Genomic DNA, 22,342 nt, shown 5'->3' with positions numbered 1-22,342 from the left:
TCAAACTTGGGCGCTTTCCAAACCACATTTCATAAGGTGTTTTGTCATCTTCTAATCCATTGGTTGGAGATCTGTTGATCAGATATGTTGCTGCGTATAACGCTTCTCCCCACATACCTTTAGGCAACTTGCTTTCGTAGAGCATTGCTCTGACTTTCTCCATCAGAGATCTGTTCATTCGTTCACTTACTCCGTTTTGCTGTGGAGTATACGGAACCGTATACACCATCCGAATCCCTTTTTCCTTACAGTGTCTTTGAAATTCGTTGGAAGTATATTCTCCACCATTATCGCATCTGAGCATCGAGATTCTTGTTTCAAAATGAGCTGTTGCCATGGCTTCGTACTCCTTAAATTTCTCAAAGACTTCGGATTTATGCTTCAACGGGTAAACTACCAGAAAATGCGTGTAGTCGTCAATAAAAGTTACAAAGTAACGGTACCCGTCGTATGTTTCTTGCTCCATGCTTCCGCAGACGTCTGAATGTATCAATTCCAATGGTCGTTTTGATCTTGGCAATTTCATATCCTGAAACTTGAAAGCAGCCTGCTTTCCCGCCAAACAACCATCGCATACGCCTGCTTCGCTTAACTCTTCGGAAGGTAGATTGATGCCCTCAACCATTCCCTTCTTGATCAGCTTTCCGATTCCTGCAGTGCTCAGATGCCCCAATCGTCTATGCCAAGTCTCAAGACTCTCCCGCTTTCCAACGTATGCTGAGCATGAACCCGATTCCGTGGACTTTCCATCCCAAATAAAGTCAAGGTAGAACAAACCATCACTGAACTTTCCTGAAGCAATTACTTCCTTTTTATATTGAAAGATGACCTCTTCCCCGGCAAAAGTAACCCTTTTACCATTTTTACCCGCCCTTCTAACCGAAAGGAGATTTTCTTCAAGACCAGGTGCAAAAAGAACATTGTACAATTCAAGATTCTTTATTGAATTCATACCAACAACGCTCTTCAACCTCATCTTCCCCGTCTTCGTAGCCCGAAGCTTCTCGCCGGACTTGGCGGTGGAGATCATCACCGGTGTCTCCAAATCTTGGATATCCTCCAGAAGGCGCTCGTCGTTCACCATATGGTCGCTCGCACCCGAATCTACGACAAACCGCACTCGTTTGCTGTTGTCCGTCCTCTCGCTGCCGCCGTTAGGTCGCGTCATCATTGCGAAAGCACGCTTGTTGTTCTCCTGCTGATCCTTATACTTCTGCTTCTCCTTCGCCACGAACTTTTTCATGAGTGGACATTTGTTCTTGAAATGGCCGGTCTCGTTGCACCCAAAACAACGCGTTGTCGTCCTCTTCTTGGCTTTGAGGGCAACGTTCTTAACCGCCATCTTTTCTTCCCCAGCTTCAGCATCAAGGAACATCCGCTTGATATCCGTAATTGATTTCTGGCAAAGTTCCTGGTTGGAGAGTACCAGCAACGCTCCATTGACGTGGTTGAACCGCTCGGGAACCGCACTGAGAAGCGCGTGGACCTTCTCCTCCTGCGTGATTCCGGACCGCATCCGTTCGAGTTCCCTCACGACGACGTCATACTCGTCGAAAATCTTGCGCAGCGAATCTCGGTGTCGATATTTGATCGAGAATAGTCTCTCTCGCATTCTGACCATGGAAGCGGTCCCAGCTTTTTCGTACGTCTTGACCAAGACGTCCATAGCCTCCTTGGCGTACTCCAAGCCGATCAGCTTATTCAGCACTTCGTTGTTGACGAGCATCACTATTTCATCAAGAGCTTCGACGTCTTGTTCAAGCCGTTTCTTCAGCTTCTCCTTCCGCTCTGTCTCCTGATCTGCGGTAGCGCCGGGCACAGGAGCGAAGAACGTTTCTTCGGCGGGCGTCCTTACCAACGTATGAGCTAGCTTCATTTTTGTCAGCCGATGCTCAATACGCCACTTCCAGGCCGGGAAGCTGGCCTCCTGTCCGTCGAAGATGTTCGCTCTGTCTCCACCAACGAAGAAAGTGGTCATCGGCAGAGTGCGCTCGAGAGTTCCCCTCTCGTAGCCACCGTTCCTCTGACCATCGCTGCTGCTGCTACTGTAGCCGCCTGGAGCCATCCTGCCCAAGAGTTCGTCCGTCCGTTCGTCCAAGTCCTCGGAAGTGGTCTGTCCAACCAGTCTTGGCTACGTCCAACGGCTTAGATCCTACCGTTCCGTCGCTGCTGCCTCCAGTTAACCACTGGGAAGTCGATGCCAGTTAACTACTGGATGCTGCTGGGCCAGTTAACCACTGGGAAGTCGATGCCAGTTAACTACTGGATGCTGCTGGGCCAGTTAACCACTGGATCTGGGCTGCTGGGCCCATAACCTTTGTTGTTTAGGAAATAATGATCCGATAACTCTTCAGGTTTTTAAGTATGTACATGGTCCTATATCGATGCTTATATCTAATACAGTTCAGTTTGCTAATTTTGTATTCACACAATTACAATATCCGTATATCCTATATCGGATTGCGCACATTTGAATAGGTATCACTGCATACAATATGTAAAGCTTAAAGTTCCCCTCAAAGCTCTCCATACAATATTGTATGCAAGATTGAAGTCAGAATGTGTCTTCTATCCATTATGTAAGCTCCGCAGACATCGCCCGATATATCTGCGACGACGAACGATGAAGAATGGCAAATTGTTATTGAATACATTTCACAGCTTGGTGGTGATTGAACTAATCACGTATTGAAATGTGTTTCTCAACAAAAAATTCATCACAAATTGATGTACAACTCCAAAAATTCGAAGTTTTTTTTTTCTGAAAAATCCCACAAGTAGATGAGGTAAAAGGACGTTTGGTCGGATCTGTGGAGGGATTCTCGATTAAATCGATGGTAAAAACACTGTCAAACAGACGTGACACTCTGTTTCCAGAAGCTCTTTTGAGGATTCCCTCAGGAGTTTCTTTACGAATACCTTCTGCAGTTACTTCTGAAATTCCTCCAAAAAATTCCAAGATTGACCAGAAGTAGCTTTGGGATTTATCCAAGAGTTCCTTCAAAAAATCCTTCTTCTGGGAATTTCAAATCATCATCATCATCATCATCATCATCATCATCATCATCATCATCATCATCATCATCATCATCATCATCATCATCATCATCATCATCATCATCATCATCATCATCATCATCATCATCATCATCATCATCATCATCATCATCATCATCATCATCATCATCATCATCATCATCATCATCATCATCATCATCATCATCATCATCATCATCATCATCATCATCATCATCATCATCATCATCATCATCATCATCATCATCATCATCATCATCATCATCATCATCATCATCATCATCATCATCATCATCATCATCATCATCATCATCATCATCATCATCATCATCATCATCATCATCATCATCATCATCATCATCATCATCATCATCATCATCATCATCATCATCATCATCATCATCATCATCATCATCATCATCATCATCATCATCATCATCATCATCATCATCATCATCATCATCATCATCATCATCATCATCATCATCATCATCATCATCATCATCATCATCATCATCATCATCATCATCATCATCATCATCATCATCATCATCATCATCATCATCATCATCATCATCATCATCATCATCATCATCATCATCATCATCATCATCATCATCATCATCATCATCATCATCATCATCATCATCATCATCATCATCATCATCATCATCATCATCATCATCATCATCATCATCATCATCATCATCATCATCATCATCATCATCATCATCATCATCATCATCATCATCATCATCATCATCATCATCATCATCATCATCATCATCATCATCATCATCATCATCATCATCATCATCATCATCATCATCATCATCATCATCATCATCATCATCATCATCATCATCATCATCATCATCATCATCATCATCATCATCATCATCATCATCATCATCATCATCATCATCATCATCATCATCATCATCATCATCATCATCATCATCATCATCATCATCATCATCATCATCATCATCATCATCATCATCATCATCATCATCATCATCATCATCATCATCATCATCATCATCATCATCATCATCATCATCATCATCATCATCATCATCATCATCATCATCATCATCATCATCATCATCATCATCATCATCATCATCATCATCATCATCATCATCATCATCATCATCATCATCATCATCATCATCATCATCATCATCATCATCATCATCATCATCATCATCATCATCATCATCATCATCATCATCATCATCATCATCATCATCATCATCATCATCATCATCATCATCATCATCATCATCATCATCATCATCATCATCATCATCATCATCATCATCATCATCATCATCATCATCATCATCATCATCATCATCATCATCATCATCATCATCATCATCATCATCATCATCATCATCATCATCATCATCATCATCATCATCATCATCATCATCATCATCATCATCATCATCATCATCATCATCATCATCATCATCATCATCATCATCATCATCATCATCATCATCATCATCATCATCATCATCATCATCATCATCATCATCATCATCATCATCATCATCATCATCATCATCATCATCATCATCATCATCATCATCATCATCATCATCATCATCATCATCATCATCATCATCATCATCATCATCATCATCATCATCATCATCATCATCATCATCATCATCATCATCATCATCATCATCATCATCATCATCATCATCATCATCATCATCATCATCATCATCATCATCATCATCATCATCATCATCATCATCATCATCATCATCATCATCATCATCATCATCATCATCATCATCATCATCATCATCATCATCATCATCATCATCATCATCATCATCATCATCATCATCATCATCATCATCATCATCATCATCATCATCATCATCATCATCATCATCATCATCATCATCATCATCATCATCATCATCATCATCATCATCATCATCATCATCATCATCATCATCATCATCATCATCATCATCATCATCATCATCATCATCATCATCATCATCATCATCATCATCATCATCATCATCATCATCATCATCATCATCATCATCATCATCATCATCATCATCATCATCATCATCATCATCATCATCATCATCATCATCATCATCATCATCATCATCATCATCATCATCATCATCATCATCATCATCATCATCATCATCATCATCATCATCATCATCATCATCATCATCATCATCATCATCATCATCATCATCATCATCATCATCATCATCATCATCATCATCATCATCATCATCATCATCATCATCATCATCATCATCATCATCATCATCATCATCATCATCATCATCATCATCATCATCATCATCATCATCATCATCATCATCATCATCATCATCATCATCATCATCATCATCATCATCATCATCATCATCATCATCATCATCATCATCATCATCATCATCATCATCATCATCATCATCATCATCATCATCATCATCATCATCATCATCATCATCATCATCATCATCATCATCATCATCATCATCATCATCATCATCATCATCATCATCATCATCATCATCATCATCATCATCATCATCATCATCATCATCATCATCATCATCATCATCATCATCATCATCATCATCATCATCATCATCATCATCATCATCATCATCATCATCATCATCATCATCATCATCATCATCATCATCATCATCATCATCATCATCATCATCATCATCATCATCATCATCATCATCATCATCATCATCATCATCATCATCATCATCATCATCATCATCATCATCATCATCATCATCATCATCATCATCATCATCATCATCATCATCATCATCATCATCATCATCATCATCATCATCATCATCATCATCATCATCATCATCATCATCATCATCATCATCATCATCATCATCATCATCATCATCATCATCATCATCATCATCATCATCATCATCATCATCATCATCATCATCATCATCATCATCATCATCATCATCATCATCATCATCATCATCATCATCATCATCATCATCATCATCATCATCATCATCATCATCATCATCATCATCATCATCATCATCATCATCATCATCATCATCATCATCATCATCATCATCATCATCATCATCATCATCATCATCATCATCATCATCATCATCATCATCATCATCATCATCATCATCATCATCATCATCATCATCATCATCATCATCATCATCATCATCATCATCATCATCATCATCATCATCATCATCATCATCATCATCATCATCATCATCATCATCATCATCATCATCATCATCATCATCATCATCATCATCATCATCATCATCATCATCATCATCATCATCATCATCATCATCATCATCATCATCATCATCATCATCATCATCATCATCATCATCATCATCATCATCATCATCATCATCATCATCATCATCATCATCATCATCATCATCATCATCATCATCATCATCATCATCATCATCATCATCATCATCATCATCATCATCATCATCATCATCATCATCATCATCATCATCATCATCATCATCATCATCATCATCATCATCATCATCATCATCATCATCATCATCATCATCATCATCATCATCATCATCATCATCATCATCATCATCATCATCATCATCATCATCATCATCATCATCATCATCATCATCATCATCATCATCATCATCATCATCATCATCATCATCATCATCATCATCATCATCATCATCATCATCATCATCATCATCATCATCATCATCATCATCATCATCATCATCATCATCATCATCATCATCATCATCATCATCATCATCATCATCGACTCCTGCAAATTTCTCAGTTCACAGACCGCTGCCGAATCAGCGAATTTTTTGGTTATGATTACGTAGAATCAGGAACACATCAAAGCGAAATCAAAACAAGAGAAAGGTTGCCAGATACATAAAATGTACTGCATCAACTGACAGCATAACTGACAGCACGCCGGCACACTTCGGCACATCACCGGCACATTTCGCACAAAATCAAGTGTGCCGAGTTTCCCACCCCCTGAGTTGTCTTCATTATTTTGTTTCTTCTCTAGCAAAAAAAAGACGCACAAAAAAGTGTTGCCAGTTTGATGACAGCTAGCTCCATTGATGTGCCGGTGAGTGTGCCGAAAGTGTGCCGGGCACTTTGTGCCGAGTTTCCCACCCCCTGCACGCAGAAAAATAAATTGTAAACACAATTAAATTCTAGTTCAAATCAACCGATTTTTCAGTTTACTATAGCGACAAACTGATTTCTAGTTTAAACCAGGGAGAATAACTTATTCTCCCTGGTTTAAACTGAATTGTTCTACACTGAACCAATACTTCCTCCTATTAACGGGTGAAAATTGATACGGTCGAACCCTTTAACGAAAACCTGTCGAAAATCGGATGATGACCATACGCTCCGATTCAGCATCGGATGATGAACAATCGTATGCATATCATCCGATTTCTGAAGGCCTTTAAAACGAAATTCAACTAAAGATCTTATCTGATTTGTATGTTTTCTTGTTGTAAAATAAATGCAAAGATGATTAGATTTTGAATTAAATATATTTCATTCACTCTTTTTATTAAAAATAAAAAAAAAATCCTGAAATAAAAAAAAAAAAAAAAAAAAAAAAAAAAAAAAAAAAAAAAAAAAAAAAAAAAAAAAAAAAAAAAAAAAAAAAAAAAAAAAAAAAAAAAAAAAAAAAAAAAAAAAATTTGTATATTTGTATTATGTATAAAAGAAGCACTCTGCCTACGCATCATAGTTTAATAAATACAATCTGGCACACTATCAGATTTTATGCTAGCAGCGAAGATATCAGCTTCTGTTTGCGGTTCCGCCGCGGTTACTTTCCGGGTTGCCGAATGACATAGCGATGATCCCAAACATGATACATCCGGTTCACCCGCGGCCCGCGGGTTCACCGTCGTGTTTGTTTTATCGTCGAATGGTCCCTGAAGTTTAAACAAGGTTTAAGTTTATGTACAAGAAATGCCGCTTTTAATTTGATTTTATTACTTACCTTCACCACAGTAACTTTTATAGAACAGGACGAAAACTTGAAATAAAGCTAACTCTAATTAACAACATGGCTACCGGACAGTACAACAATTTACGTATGAACCAGCGCCCGAGCCAGCGCCACTCGTCCATGCACGGTGTTCCACACATCCGTTGCTATGCAGTGGGAAGCACATCCGTCAGCTGAATGATGCGCGTCATGGGGCACGCGTGAATGAAGCATCATCCAGTGGGAGGATGATGCTCTTTTGGTTGCCACTCATTTGAATTGCGCATGACGTTTCATGCTGTATGCGTTGTGATTATTAGACAGTATTGATCAAAATAATCATTCTAAAAAGTTGTGATTCGTCATTCGGGTGTTGTATTCATATGGAAGAGCTCTTTTTCTGTTTCGTTTGAGAGGGAATGATGATTCATTCGTTTCAAGGAGGATTTGTTCGTTCAGTGTATTGTTTGATAATACAAATATTTTCATTTGTCGAAATTTTTGACTGTTTGTTAAAACAAACAGAGATATGGTATTTTCAACATGAACTAATGGATTGATTCAAACGACTGTACTTTTGCCACTAACAAACCCGGAATGTGATTGTGTTGGTGACGGCAGCAACTGCGGCAGCTCGGAAATCTATTTTTAGACCGTCGACGATGATGCTGCTCCTGCTGCCGTTTTAGTGACGCTGGCTGGGCTGACTACTATTTCAACTTTTATTTGAAAAAAGAAAATCTCCAAGAAGTCAATACTTCTAGATTGAGTTTAAATAAGGGCGAAAGTAACATGAGAGAGTTCTCTTCATCGACTCTCTCTTCTGCAAATGAAAGTGACAAGATGCAAATTCAATCGAACTTTTTTACACTTAGACGCTAGATTGCATCGAAACCTAGCGATTTATGACCAAAAAGTTCAGCCATACTTGCATCTTGTCACTTTAATTTGAAGAAGAGGGAGTCGATGAAGAGAACTCTCTCATGTTACTTTCGCCCTTATTTAAACTCAATCTAGACTTGAATTAGGCCTAATAATAAATTGTGCTTTCGGAAAATTGAGATATGAAATTGTGTTCTGATGTGGCTGCAGTATGACGAAGGCATGACCGACGACAACGGGGACGCCGCGGAATACAAACAAACACTCTACGTTCAATCCAATCAAAGTATGAAATTGATTATTGAGATTGTTGAGTCTTTTACGCTCCTAAAAAGTTCTGTTTTGAACATAGTTCGTGAATCTATCTTTTTCTTAGTTTATCATTAGAAATTTTAGTAATTATTATGAAATAAATAGCATTATCCAATGTTTGAAAAATTTGTTCAATCTAGCACACCTATGGGTGGCATTATTTAAGAGTGCTCGAAATATTTCGGCAAAAATAGTTCTGAACCAAAATCAACAGATGGCGCTAGTTTTCAACGGTTTTTATTTTAAAATTTTGGCCGAGAATTTCATGAACCTTTGCACTAGCTGGCATGTCGGTTCGTCGGTGGAGGAACTTTGACCAACCGAAATACGTTTATTCTATTTTCCGTAAGTACTTTGTGCACATTTTCCTAAAAAGCATCGAAACTGAAAATTTATATTTCCTTATCAGATCTCGTCACCACCGGAAAGCCACATTTATACAGTGTTAGCCAACAAACTGATCCACAAAACATGGAGCAACGTACAACGGTGGAGGAATCTCGGAAGACGCTTCTGGTGCACCTACTCGTCGCTTTTATGAATATCTCCAGCTAATATAGTTTCATGTTAGATTTATTGTATATTATTAAGGGTTAAGCCAATAAAATTGTTATGTATTTTGTATTCTTCAACTGAAATTATTGCATTTTTCTTATTTATCGCAATTGAGAAAAAAAAAACAAAAACAAATTGAAATATGCTTCGACAAATATATTTGACATATGCATTCCAATGCAAAACACCAATATATGCATTGAATGAATAACCACAAAAATATGCATTCCAAAGGGTGGGCAGATCGAATATGGTTTTAGTAAGGATTTTATGCATTTTAGCATTTTCCAATCTATCCGTGTACGCCATAGAGTGACCTTATGAAAGTCATTCGAAAGTATGATGTATGAAGTATGAGTAGGATAATCTTAACACAGAGAAACAGACGTCACACTCTACTCGCTTCCCATCGATCACCTTTTTAACGGTTGATTCAATAGTAGGTCGATTGGCTACGCGCGGCGCTGGAATCGTTTTTGCTCCTTTTTGACGTTTGCTCACTACCGCCACCTATTAGTGGCCCGGCCAAGCACAGCATATTTAGCATTGGGCGATTGCGTTTTCGTGACGATGCTTTTTAAGAGGAAACAAACCATCATCCTTTACCAGAATATCAAAAGCAATTTTTTCGCTGAAATCACAACCAATTTCAATGAAAATTTATCAATGTACTCTACTCAGCATCAGGATAACAGTGAAATAATTCTCATCGGCGGTTTTTGGATTTCTAGGAAGAAAACTGCTTTTGAATAATTGATGATTGCTGATGACTGAATGATGGTTATTTGAGCCTTAATGAAATTTGTTTTAAGTGTTACGTCTGTTTCTCTGTGATCTTAAGTTTATTTGGCTGAGTGTTATATATTGATTTGTCTCGATTGGGATGTAATATCAGTAAGAAGAAAAAATAGCTCGAATTTCAGTTAAATATTTTTTATTAGAAAACGTAGAAGGTATATACAAAAGTATTTTTTTTGTCATTTTCTCATAAATTCGGCAGCATTTGGAATACACAAAAACAGATGCTAAGTACAACAAACAAAGGAGAAACGGCTGATGGCCCATGGCACTCGATGCGGAACGCGGACGCCGCGAATGGCTTCCATGTGCTTCGGTTACCCAACTAGTGGGAATCGAAAGGGAATTCCATAGCTGGTGCCGCCCGTCACCGGGTGCCACTGGGAAACGCGGGAGGTATTATCGAACAAGGCGGCTCGCTCACAACAAAGCCAATAGCAGTACTGCGAATCCTTTGGATTGTTAGCCGTTGTTGGCGCGCTGGGTTCGCGCCTTCTGGTGGGTCAAGTATGCGATGGAAGAACTAATGGTGGGATGAAACCGGAAATGGATAGCACAGGTACGGAACACGGGTGTGCCCTGTAGCCGTAGGCATCACGGGACACGAAATCGGCGGGATCGATGCTGGAGGCAGACTCGTTTAGTACCAGTATCCTCCGTACAGTCCTCCGTAGCGGTAGTACGGGTATCCACCTGTGTGAACGGGAGAGAAAGGTAGAAAGGTAAGATAAGGTGCGGACCGGGCGTGAAGGGGAACTCACGACCATATCCGTAGTAGCCGGGATAGCCATAACCGTAACCGCCATAACCGTAGCCAGGGTAGCCGTAGTATCCGTAGCCGAACGAGGAGGCACCCTTCAGGTCCTTGTCTTCGGAGGCTGCTTCCAGATCATCGGCTGCAGCAGGACCAACGCCAGCTGGGCGGGGTTCAATTGGTTGCCGGGCCGCTGGCTGCTGTGGAGCTGGGATGGCGGATACGAGGGCGAACAGGGCAATGACTGCGAATAGGATGGTCTGTTGGGAAGAATTGTAAAATAATGCATTAAGTAATGCTAGGTAAGGCACGGCAAACAAGAGTAAAATCGTCAATTAGAAAAACACATGAACATTTAGCAAAAGTTGAGAATTTAAGGCTTTTTACGGCATCATCAGCATGGGCAGCCATGTTGGATATGTGGTTCACAATTTCAAAGTGGTAATTCTCTGCCACCAAAGCGAATATTCGTATGAAAAAGTACCATCCCATATATTTACTCACTCGCAGTGATTGCGATGATACTTTTTCTGCTGCATTGCTGCAGAATTGACAGTTTTTTATCGCTTCAAAAACGCGAGGCAAACAATCATTGAAAATTAAAAAGAGAATGATTCGTTTGAAAACGTAGTGACGCATTATGACACCTTAAATATGTCCCAGTTAGGCCATAACACCTTAATCGCCTATCAAGTTAAATGCATATGTTTTTGCTGTAAAAATACTAGGGGTACTCACTAAACAGATTAAATTGCTGCGTAAGCCATGATTGTCTGCTTATTTGAAATGTTTTATGATTTTGCGAATAAAATAATCAAAGATTGCCTTGGTGATCGCGACGTTGAATCAGTTTAATCAATTTACGCTGTTAAAGTGAATCCCCCTACTATTTTATTTCCATTTGTTAATAAGATTGGTATTGTGAAAAACAGTAAGTATTCCTAGATTAATGACACATCCCAAGAAACAATTTGGAATCAATAATATGCACATCTGTTTAACAAATGTTCCACAAAACTGTCAGCAGTTGGACAAGGGTATGTGATAAACAAAGTGGTGAATAAACAGTGAAAACAACAACAGTCCACCACACTTCTCTTAATTGAATAACAAATGTAACAGCAATTTAAATGAAGTTGGCTAAAACTCTTTATCAATTGCCTTATAAAAAGACAAGCTGTTTCCAATATTTAAGATGCCGCTATTTCACTTATTATTAACAAACTGTAAGAACTCCTTGTTCAGCTGCTCTAAGATATTTTAGCAGTACAATGGAATTAGCATACTTTAGAACATTGTTAAGCTTTAAGGGGTTACATACCTTGAATGTGATAAAAACTTGATTGATTGCATCCAAGGAACAATTACTCATTTAACTTAAATTGCAATGACATGTTTAACAACATTCGATTGATTTATAGTTTGACAATATTTTATCACAGCTTGTAACCAGACGTTGTTCAAATAAAAGTGGGGAAGCTATGCAGCAATCTTCTTTCTAAGCACAATACAGGCTTAAGGCTTTTTACGGCATCATCAACATCGGCAGCCGTGTTGGATATGGGGCTCGAAATTTCAAAGTGATAATTCTCTGCCACCAAAGTGAATATTCGTATGAAAAAGTGTCATCCTATATGCTCACTCGCAGTGATTGTGATGATACTTTTTCAGTTGCGTTGCTGCAGAATTGACAGTTTTTTATCACTACAAAATCGCGAGGAAATTAATCATTAAAAAGCAAAAAGTCAATGCTTCGTTTGAAAACTTGGTGATGCATCATGACATCTTAACAGTTGGATGAAACCTGTGCTCAGCGCCATATCAAACTAGCAATCAACAATGATAACCTAATGAAAACAAACACAAAATGACATGCAGAGCCGGATTTTCCAATGGAGGTGGGGTGGGGGTGTGGTGTGTGGGGCGAGGCCATAGTGTTGTGATGCCCTCTTTCTGGACCCACAATCGAGAAAAAAAGTAATGAAGTTAGAAGACATTATATAAAGTAAAGAAACGCTCTTCGGGAGTTTCTCGTGGTGGCATAAGATTCAATGATTTAAGTTTGAAGAAGTGGTTATTGATATAATCGTTATCAACTTTACAATTGAAAGCAGTTATCTGAGTTCAATTTCTTTGTTTTTAAAAATTGAAATTCTTGAATGAAAGATGTGTTCATCCGCAATAAAGTTAATACATTTGAACTACGAAACTTGCAGTTATTATTGAGAAATCTGCTTAAGAACTTTTAATGATGATGATTGTATCAATAACGACATCTTCGCCCTCTAACGGAATAAACGATAGACATCCTAAGAAGATTTCTAGAAAAATTGAAATCTTTGAAAAAAATCTTGTATTTTTTTAGTGCTTTCGCTGAGGTCTTTTTTGTAAAAGCTCTAATACCTAATGTAATCTATGAGGGAATTGATAGTAGACTACCATGTTTTTTGTAGGTCGTGAACATAAAAATATAGCACAGCTTCTAAAGGAGCTTCTGATGAGCTCTCAGAACAACTTTCAACTAGACTTTTGACGAAACATCACGAAGAAATGGAAACTCGTTAGTTTTAGGTGTAAATTGTGATGGAAATATTTATTAATATTTCTACAAGAATGCCTGATAGGTTCCGGATGAAGTTTCTGTGTTTTTTTATCTTGCAGTTTTCTGATGAATTCCTAGAAAATTTTTGAGACAGAAGAAATCTCTATCGAATTTATAGTCGATTTTTGCAGAAAATGTTTGCAAAACGATTTAAATTTTTCTCAAGATCTGTTAGGTTTTCGTCACAATTTTCTGCTTCCATTTCCTCAAGGGATTTATAGATTTTGTCAGAACTTCCCAATGAACACCACATTCTTAATTCAAGAAGAAAATTTTAAAAACTCAAGTAAATTTTTCTAAAAAAAATCGGAACGAAACTCTTCAATATAATTTATCTAAAATTCTTACCATATTTTCTTTAAAAATTACTTAAAACCAAAGCCTATAGTACCAAAATTTCCAATAAAAATTCCCGAAATTCTTTTAAGAACTCTGTAAAGAATTCTTCGAAATATGTTCAAGAATACTCCTTAGAAATGTTATCTTTTCTAAGGGATATTCTTGAACAAATTTCTAAGAATTCTTTACAGATGTTTAGCAGAAACTTATTGGCATTCCATTCTACAGATTTCCGGCGATTTTCTCTATGATTTCCGTTAAAGCATATTTAACATTTGCTCAATACTGACTAATCAAAACATAAAAAAAGACAAGTTTTGAAAGAAGTTTTATGTTTTGAAAGTTAGTAAACAGAACCACAACATATCACTAACATCTTGCCAGTTTACGGTAATTGGAAGTTCTTCTTTCTTGCACTACTTGATTTTTTTTGTGGTCCCCATTTACATACATTCGTGAAGTTAGATTTTGTAGGCAGCCCTTAAATGTGGCCGCTAAATTCGGCCCTGTTGACATGCAAGATGCTATTTGTGTAAACATGTTTATTCTCAATTTAGATGAAAATCGGAGTTTTCGACTAGCGACGTTGGATTTTTCTCCATGTCCGTGCGTCGGACCTAACTTCTGAAGTGGTGCGCTGTATAGCAAACCTGGTCCGCTATACAGCGCACCACTTTCGAAGTTAGGTCCGACGCACGGATTTGGAGAAAAATCCAACTTCGCTAGAAGAAAATACCGGGTTTCAACTGCACGGACAATACTTTGTTCTCTTCTAAACACATAGAGATTTGAACTCGCCGTTGCCGAGCCTCATGCCTAGCCGTCTGCGCCATCCTGGATTAGGAAAATCAGTTGGAAATCTTCTCAAAGCTGTGAAAGATTATTATTCAGATTTATAGAGGATTGAAAATTTTCGCCAAAGAAATTTGAAATTGCTATGAAAATTATCAAATGTGTCAAATATTTTGCATTGATGAGCAACAAACAATTCATATTTAAAAGTGGGGAACTGCTCTGTTATCATGATTATTGTTCAATTGAAGGGTGATAATCGAACAAATAAACCATGAATTTATTTATGTAGCTTACTGTTAAACCATTATTGAAAGTATCCACAACTCTAGAGACGAATGCCCCTTCAGGGTAAAGTCTCTATAAAAAAAAGTATCCACAATAGTTGAAGTATTGAAGATTAAAAGCATTGACATATGTACACCACAATACATAATCAACTATCGGAAACTGTGGAATATAATTTTTTTAACGTGTAAAAAAAGTTCTTATTAAGATATCATCGAAGCTAATATAGTAAAATCGACCAAACAAAAATAGTTGACGTTTGTTAAGCTTATGAATAAATCACTGTGCACATAAGTGCCAAATGTTGCATTTTGGTTTATTTACAATGTAGCATCATTCCAGCTTATTCTTCGGCAATTATTTCTGTTCAGCTGAGAAAGCCATAAACAAGCAATAATTCAGCATGCATGCTTATTTATGACTTTGATTTGTTACTTGGGTTATTCCAACAGTGTATAAATTCATACACACACATTTAATTTAGAATGCCGAATCTCGGTTTATGAATGCCGAGATTTGCACAGCTGAGTAGTCAGCCACATGTGTTCATGAGATCTCAGCTTATAAATGCCGAGAATCAGTATAACACGCCCTGTTGCTAAGCAACCTACCATCTTGTTAGCTGAGTCTCGGTTAAAATTCAGAAACCGAGATTTGCACAGCCGAGCAGTGTGAGTGTGCAGTAATCTCTAGAAAAACCTTTAAGGACATTTCTGTGGAATATTTTTTAGAGAAACCTCTGGAGAGATTCTTGATGAAATTCTAGTTGAAATTTCTGGAGGAATCCCTGGAAGAATTCACGGAGAAAATACCCAGTGAATTACAGGATGAAATAATTTCTCGGGTAATTTCTTCCTGAAGGAAGCCCGTAAGTAATCTCTGTAGAAACCTCTAAAGGAATTCCAGTTGAAGTCCCTTAACCCGTTAACGCCCAAGGTGTCTCACAATTTAAATCTTTAAATAAACTTGTTATCAAAGGTCAAGTTCCAATAAAATAAGCATGATTTGACGAAAAAAATGGAAGTCTAGGTGTAGTTCCAAAAAAATTCTTCATTGTAGGTCCTCAATATCTGATAATTTTCTCGAGTTCTATTTTAGCATAACTTCTACGCTATCGCTATATTCTGATCCGTACAGATACAATACAGCTCAAAACAAGTGAGAGAGATGATAACCACTCAAAAAGAATAGAAAAGGGACTTATAAATTGGGGCAGAAATATAACCCGATAAACGCCTAAAAGTATGCAATGCATAGTCCTTGTAATTTCATGTAGTTTCGACTGCAGAGTTCAACATTTCTCACATTTATTTTTTTTTTTTAACAAATCAGATAAAGAGTACTCACTATGTGTAGCATAACCAAACGTTAAAATACTGTAGAAGTTAGATTTTACACAGACAATGATTTCTAATAAAGTAATTGAGTTTTTCCTTCAGTACCCCACAAACTCTCTTTACGTACTTCACTACGTAAACTTTTCAGAAATGTTGTATGTTTTAAAAAGAAAATCGTGTTAAGTACTGTTCCTTTTAATTTGTATCCTTTGACAGATACGTAATTCGACCTCAACTATAAGGTCGTCTTCAGTGTCTCGTACTACAAGTATTCCACTAACACGCCCAGGTTCACCATCAATCCCGGGAGGATTTACTGAAGGAATTCTGAGAGGCATATGTGGTAGAATTCTGAGGGAACCGCAGCTGAAAGCTTGATAGGAATTCCTGAAATAATCACAGAAGAAATCACGGGAGGAACTGCTGTATAAATCCCGAGCAAGGATAATGGCTCGTAGAAAGAATTCCATTAGGATTCTCTGGATTTGTTTCGACAGAACACTTTGAAAGTATACTAAAATGAATCTGTGAAGTAGCAGCAGAAATCCATGAGAGAACGGTGGTTAGAAATTCTGAAAGAATGCTCTCAGGATTTCCTAAAGCAAATCTGGCAGAAATCTCTGAAGTTTTTCCTGAAGGAATCCAGTAAAGAATATCTGATGGAATCCTGAGAGAGATAATTATTCCTGATGATTTCTGGTCCTGCCGGGCAGAAGCTGAGCAGGTATTCCTGTAAGAATCATAGAAGATGTCTCTATGATCTAAGATTGCCTGAAAAAAAAAAAAACTCGGAAGAAATCTATACCTTTTCATTTTTTTTTTGGGAGGAATCCCTTAAAAAGTCACAGCAGGAATCCGGGAAGGAATCTCTGAAGGAATTCCAGCACAAATTCCGGAAGGAATGCAGAAAAGAATAACTAAAAGTATCCTTTCAGCATTCTCCAAAGCAACCCCTGCAAAAATACCTGAAGAGAACTCCGGAGCAATCCGTACAGCGATAACGGAAGCAATACCTGAAGGAATCCCGAGAATAAACCTGGGAAGATTCTCGAATGGAATGCCTGAATAAATCTTGGAAAGAATTCCTGAAGGTATCTCGAAAAAAAAACCTCAGCTCATCTAATCTCATCTCAATTCTGCACCCCACTCTCTAGCCTCTACCTACCTGTCTTCCTTGCCCTCTATTCCAACCCTCTATCTTACGCTCTATCATAACCTTTTACCCTACCATCTGCCCTGCCCTCCACCCTATACTCTACCATAAACACTGCCCTATCCTTTACCGTACCCTCTAGTCTATATTGTGCTTAATCGTTCCGTCTACCCTACTCTCTATCCTAACCTTTTTCCCACCCTCAACCATACTCTCTATCCTACTCTCTTCCCTAGCGTCTACCCTTCCGTCTACCCTAACCTTCTACTCCATTCCCTCTACTCTATCCTTCACCCAAACTCTCAACCAGACCAACTGCTCCACCGATTACCCTACCTACTCCCCTACCATCTACCATGACCCGCTGCCCCTTTTCTCATAAAGCCCGATCAATAGATACCCGTATTGCATGGTATCATAACTCAAATTACCATACTGTGGCCGCAATCTTGGATATCATCCGTCATCTTGGATTTCAAAATGGCGCCAAATGTCGATTTTAAGTTTCTACACATCAAGCTCGATCGAAGGATACCCATATTGCATGGTATCATAGCTCAAACTACCATTCCATGGCCGCCATCTTTGATATGGTCCGCCATCTTGGATTTCTAAATGGCGTCGGATATTCATTTTTGAGTTCTACTCATGAAGCCCGATCGATAGATACCCATATTGCATGGTATCATAGCTCAAACTACCATTCCGTGGCCGCCATCTTGGATATGGTTCGCCATCTTGGATTTCTAAATAGAGTCAAATATCGATATTTGACTTCTACAGATGAAGCCCGATCGATAGATACTCATATTGCATAGTATCATAGCTCAAACTACTATTCAGTGGCCGCCATCTTGGATATGGTCCGCCATGTTGGATTTCAAAATGACGTTTAATATCTATTTTTGACTTTTACTCATCAAGCCCGATCGATAGATACCCATATTGCATGGTATCATAGCTCAAACTACCATTCCATGGCCACCATCTTCGATATGGTCCGCCATCTTGGGTTTCAAAATGGCTTTGAATATTCATTTTTGAGTTCTACTCATGAAGCCCGATCGATAGATCCCCATATTGCATGGTATCATAGCTTAAACTCTCATTGGATATGGTCCGCCATCTTGGATATCGAAATAGAGTCAAGTATCGATTTTTGACTTCTACTCATGAAGCCCGATCGGTAGATACCCATATTGCATAGTATCATAGCTTAAACTATCATTCCTTGGCCGCCATCTTGGATATGGTCCGCCATCTTGAATTTCAAAATGGCGTAAAATATCGATTTTTGACTTCTAAATACTCATCAAGCCCGATCGATAGGTACCCATATTGCATGGTATTATATATCAAACTACCATTCCATGGCCGCCATCTTGGATATGGTTAGCAATCTTGGATTTCAAAATGGCGTCGGATATTCATTTTTGAGTTCTACTTATGAAGCCCGATCGATAGATACCCATATTGCATAGTATCCGAAGCAGCATTGCCGTCAAAAAGCATATATTCTGGAGTTTGTGACCGGCATCTTGGAACCTATGCCGCCATCTTGAAGTCCAATACCCCTACTACCACCTCCACATCCTAAGGAATGTGTATGCCTAATTTGTTTGAAATTTCTTGACGCATTCCAGAGTTATGACGGAACATCCGTACATATATACATACGTACATACAAATTAACATACAAATAGACAAACATACAAACATATAAACATACAATCATACATACATTGACTTTTGTATGCATTGATTAACAATTCTGCCGAAGAAATGAACTATAAATAATTAACCATTGTCAAGATTCTAGGGAAATATGTTTTTTTTCACATTGGAAATGAAGCTCATAGATCGTGACAATATGTAATCTTTGCAGCATCGTTTACGCCACCTAGTGACCCAGTCACAAACTATATTGTTCACTATGAGCAAGGTATGGGTGTGGAGAACATCTTCTCTGAAGAAAGTATTCTAGAATTTTGCATAATTCTGAAGATATTCACATTAGAAGGACTGTCCTATTTATAGGACGCTGGGCGTTCGGGGCATCTGTCCTATAAATAGGACGCTGGGCGGATATGGGTTAAGTATTTTCTAAAGGAATCCCTAGATGCCTTCCCTGGAGAATCCCTTGTAAAATTTCTGGAATGATTCCTTGTAGAATCATTGGAGCAATTGTTATTGAAATCTCTGAAGAAATCCCTGTTATGATTCCAGATGAAATTTCTGGAGAAATGCACGAAGAAATTCCTGGAAAAAGTTCTGGAGGAATCCTAGCAGAAATGGCTTCAGAAATTCTAGCCTGATTTCCAGGAGAATTAAAATCTCTTTAAGCAATAACAAGAGATATTCCTGCAGGGATCCAGTGTAGGGATACCACGAGGAAACCGTGGAGGATTCCCAATAGGAACCCCCGAGAAATCCATGGAAGAAGCCCTTTAGAGAAATCCCCTGAGTTAAATTGGTGGATTAATTTCTGGAGAATGAACTGAAGACATCCATTGGTTTTTTTTTTTTCAATAAACCCCCTGAGATATCCACAGTAGTCTCTGGAAGGAACCGCGGCAGAATATCTGGAGAAATCTCAACAGGATTTTCTGAAGGAATCCCAAGAGGAAAATCCCTGGAAGAATCCACGGAGCAACTCTAGGTGGAGTTATTATTGGAGAAACCCCCGCGAAAATTTCTGGATACATCCCTAGAGGATCTCCTGTAAAAAATCCTGAGAAAAGTCCTACATGGAAATCTGAAGGAATTCCAGCAGGAGTTTCTGATTCCCAAGAAAAACTTCTGGAGGTACTTAATACAGGAGGAATGCCTAGAAAAAATCTAAGGGACATATCTGAACGAATTCTTATAACAATCCATGGAAGGAACACCATCAGAAATTTCTAAAAAAAAACCCCAATAGAAATTACTGGATCAATAGCAGCAAGAATGTCAATCCCACCACGAATTCCGAAAGGGTTTGCAATAGGAATTTCGGAGAAATCCCTGGAAGATTCACGGCAGCAACTCTCCGAAAATCTCCATAAACCTGTGCATAAATTCCTGAAACAATCCCCCTATTTTGGTCATCTCAGCTCCTCGTAGACTTTTGTTCATACAAAAATTTGATCTTCAAATATCAAATTTTGATCCTGACTAGATGTTTCAAGAATACGTTTTAGATATAATTTTCAGATCATTTATTTCTTATATCAAACAAACTAATATCACGTTTTGACTTTCAGAACATATCGTGTTCTCTTTGTCTAAATCATTTGTTCTTAATGAATAAACACAAGTTAAAGCTATTCACAGATTACTTTGGATTTGAATTTCCTTGTTATCCATAAAAACATCTTTTTGAATGACCGGAAATGAATCAATATCCTTCACTATTTTGTTAGTCTACAACAGTTTCCATTGAACACTGATCACAAAAGATTTAAATGCACTTCAAAGCGACGAACGCAGTGTACAGTGCACCAATTGCATCTTCCTTTATTCCACAATTAAAGTCCTTTATCACTGATCTCTTATCACCCAATTGAAAACCAAAAAAAAAAACACTCACTGCTTTGAACGATGCCATTTTTGTGACCTAATGCGGCTTTCTGACTTGAGGGGCTGGACGCTGTTGGTTTTTGTTGCACTTAGCACGCACACACTGCGGGATCGACTCCGGAGTCTGCTGAAGTTTGTTTTGGCGCTTGAGAACTGACTGCCTGATAAGAAGTTTTCCGGTCGTTTATATAGCTGAAAGCGCGAGAACCCGCACCGCCATCCAAGAACCATCACACTAGTCACTACTGTTTAGTTCTACCACCACCACTAACCACTAACCAGCCGGTATGTTGGTTGGTCGGTCGGTCGGTCCGTCGGTCGATGGTTGGCCACTACCTATAGTAGGGTACTTAGTAATCATAGTTCTATCGCTGGTAATAGCGAGCGCGCGGTCAAGTTTGATCCCAATGATGATCGTGGATGAGGGGGAATGCGAGGTGCCGGCTAGGGTGTGCCAGTTTTATGAATTGTGGTAAAATTTGATGATCGTTTGCTTCTTTAGACTAGAAAATTCCTGTATAGTAATAGTTGAAAATAGAATACATGATATAGAAAGGAAGATAGACAGATAAAAGTTTGAAACTAAAAGCTAGAAGTAAGAAGTTTTCAAACTATAAGCTAGAAGTTAGAAGCAAAAAGTAAGAAACTAAAAGGTAGAATCTACAAACCAGAAGCTCGAAGTTAGAAGCAAGAAACTAGATGCAAGAAGCTAGAAACTCGAATTCGAAGTTCGAAGCAAGAAGCACGAAATAAGCAACAAGAATCTAGAAACTAATACCTAGAATCCAGAAACTAGAAGCCAGAGGCAAGTAGCTCGAATTTACAAGGTAGACACTAGAAGCTGGAAGTTAAAAGCAAGAAGAAAGAA

The 22,342-nt window shown here is 38.4% G+C and overlaps 1 protein-coding gene across 2 annotated transcripts; it reads right to left on the bottom strand.

The window, feature by feature from the left end:
- Positions 1 to 10,770: 10,770 nt before the first annotated feature.
- On the bottom strand, positions 10,771 to 21,646 carry LOC109418044 (shematrin-like protein 1). 2 transcript variants are annotated; one of them, XM_019692207.3, is made up of 3 exons: positions 21,485 to 21,646; positions 11,413 to 11,665; positions 10,771 to 11,344 (listed from the first exon to the last, which is right to left on the bottom strand). In XM_019692207.3, the coding sequence occupies exons 1-3, from the start codon at positions 21,500 to 21,502 to the stop codon at positions 11,292 to 11,294; spliced, it is 324 nt and encodes a 107-aa protein (XP_019547752.1). In that variant the 5' UTR covers positions 21,503 to 21,646; the 3' UTR covers positions 10,771 to 11,291. The 2 variants fall into 2 exon arrangements, with proteins under 2 accessions (XP_019547752.1, XP_019547753.1); XM_019692208.3 differs by having other exon boundaries at positions 11,416 to 11,665; positions 21,485 to 21,645.
- Between the last annotated feature and the right edge of the window lie 696 nt (positions 21,647 to 22,342).

The sequence above is a fragment of the Aedes albopictus genome, chromosome 2 (assembly GCF_035046485.1).
Source record: "Aedes albopictus strain Foshan chromosome 2, AalbF5, whole genome shotgun sequence".
Lineage (NCBI taxonomy): Eukaryota > Metazoa > Arthropoda > Insecta > Diptera > Culicidae > Aedes > Aedes albopictus.
This window is presented reverse-complemented; position numbering and strand designations above follow the sequence as displayed.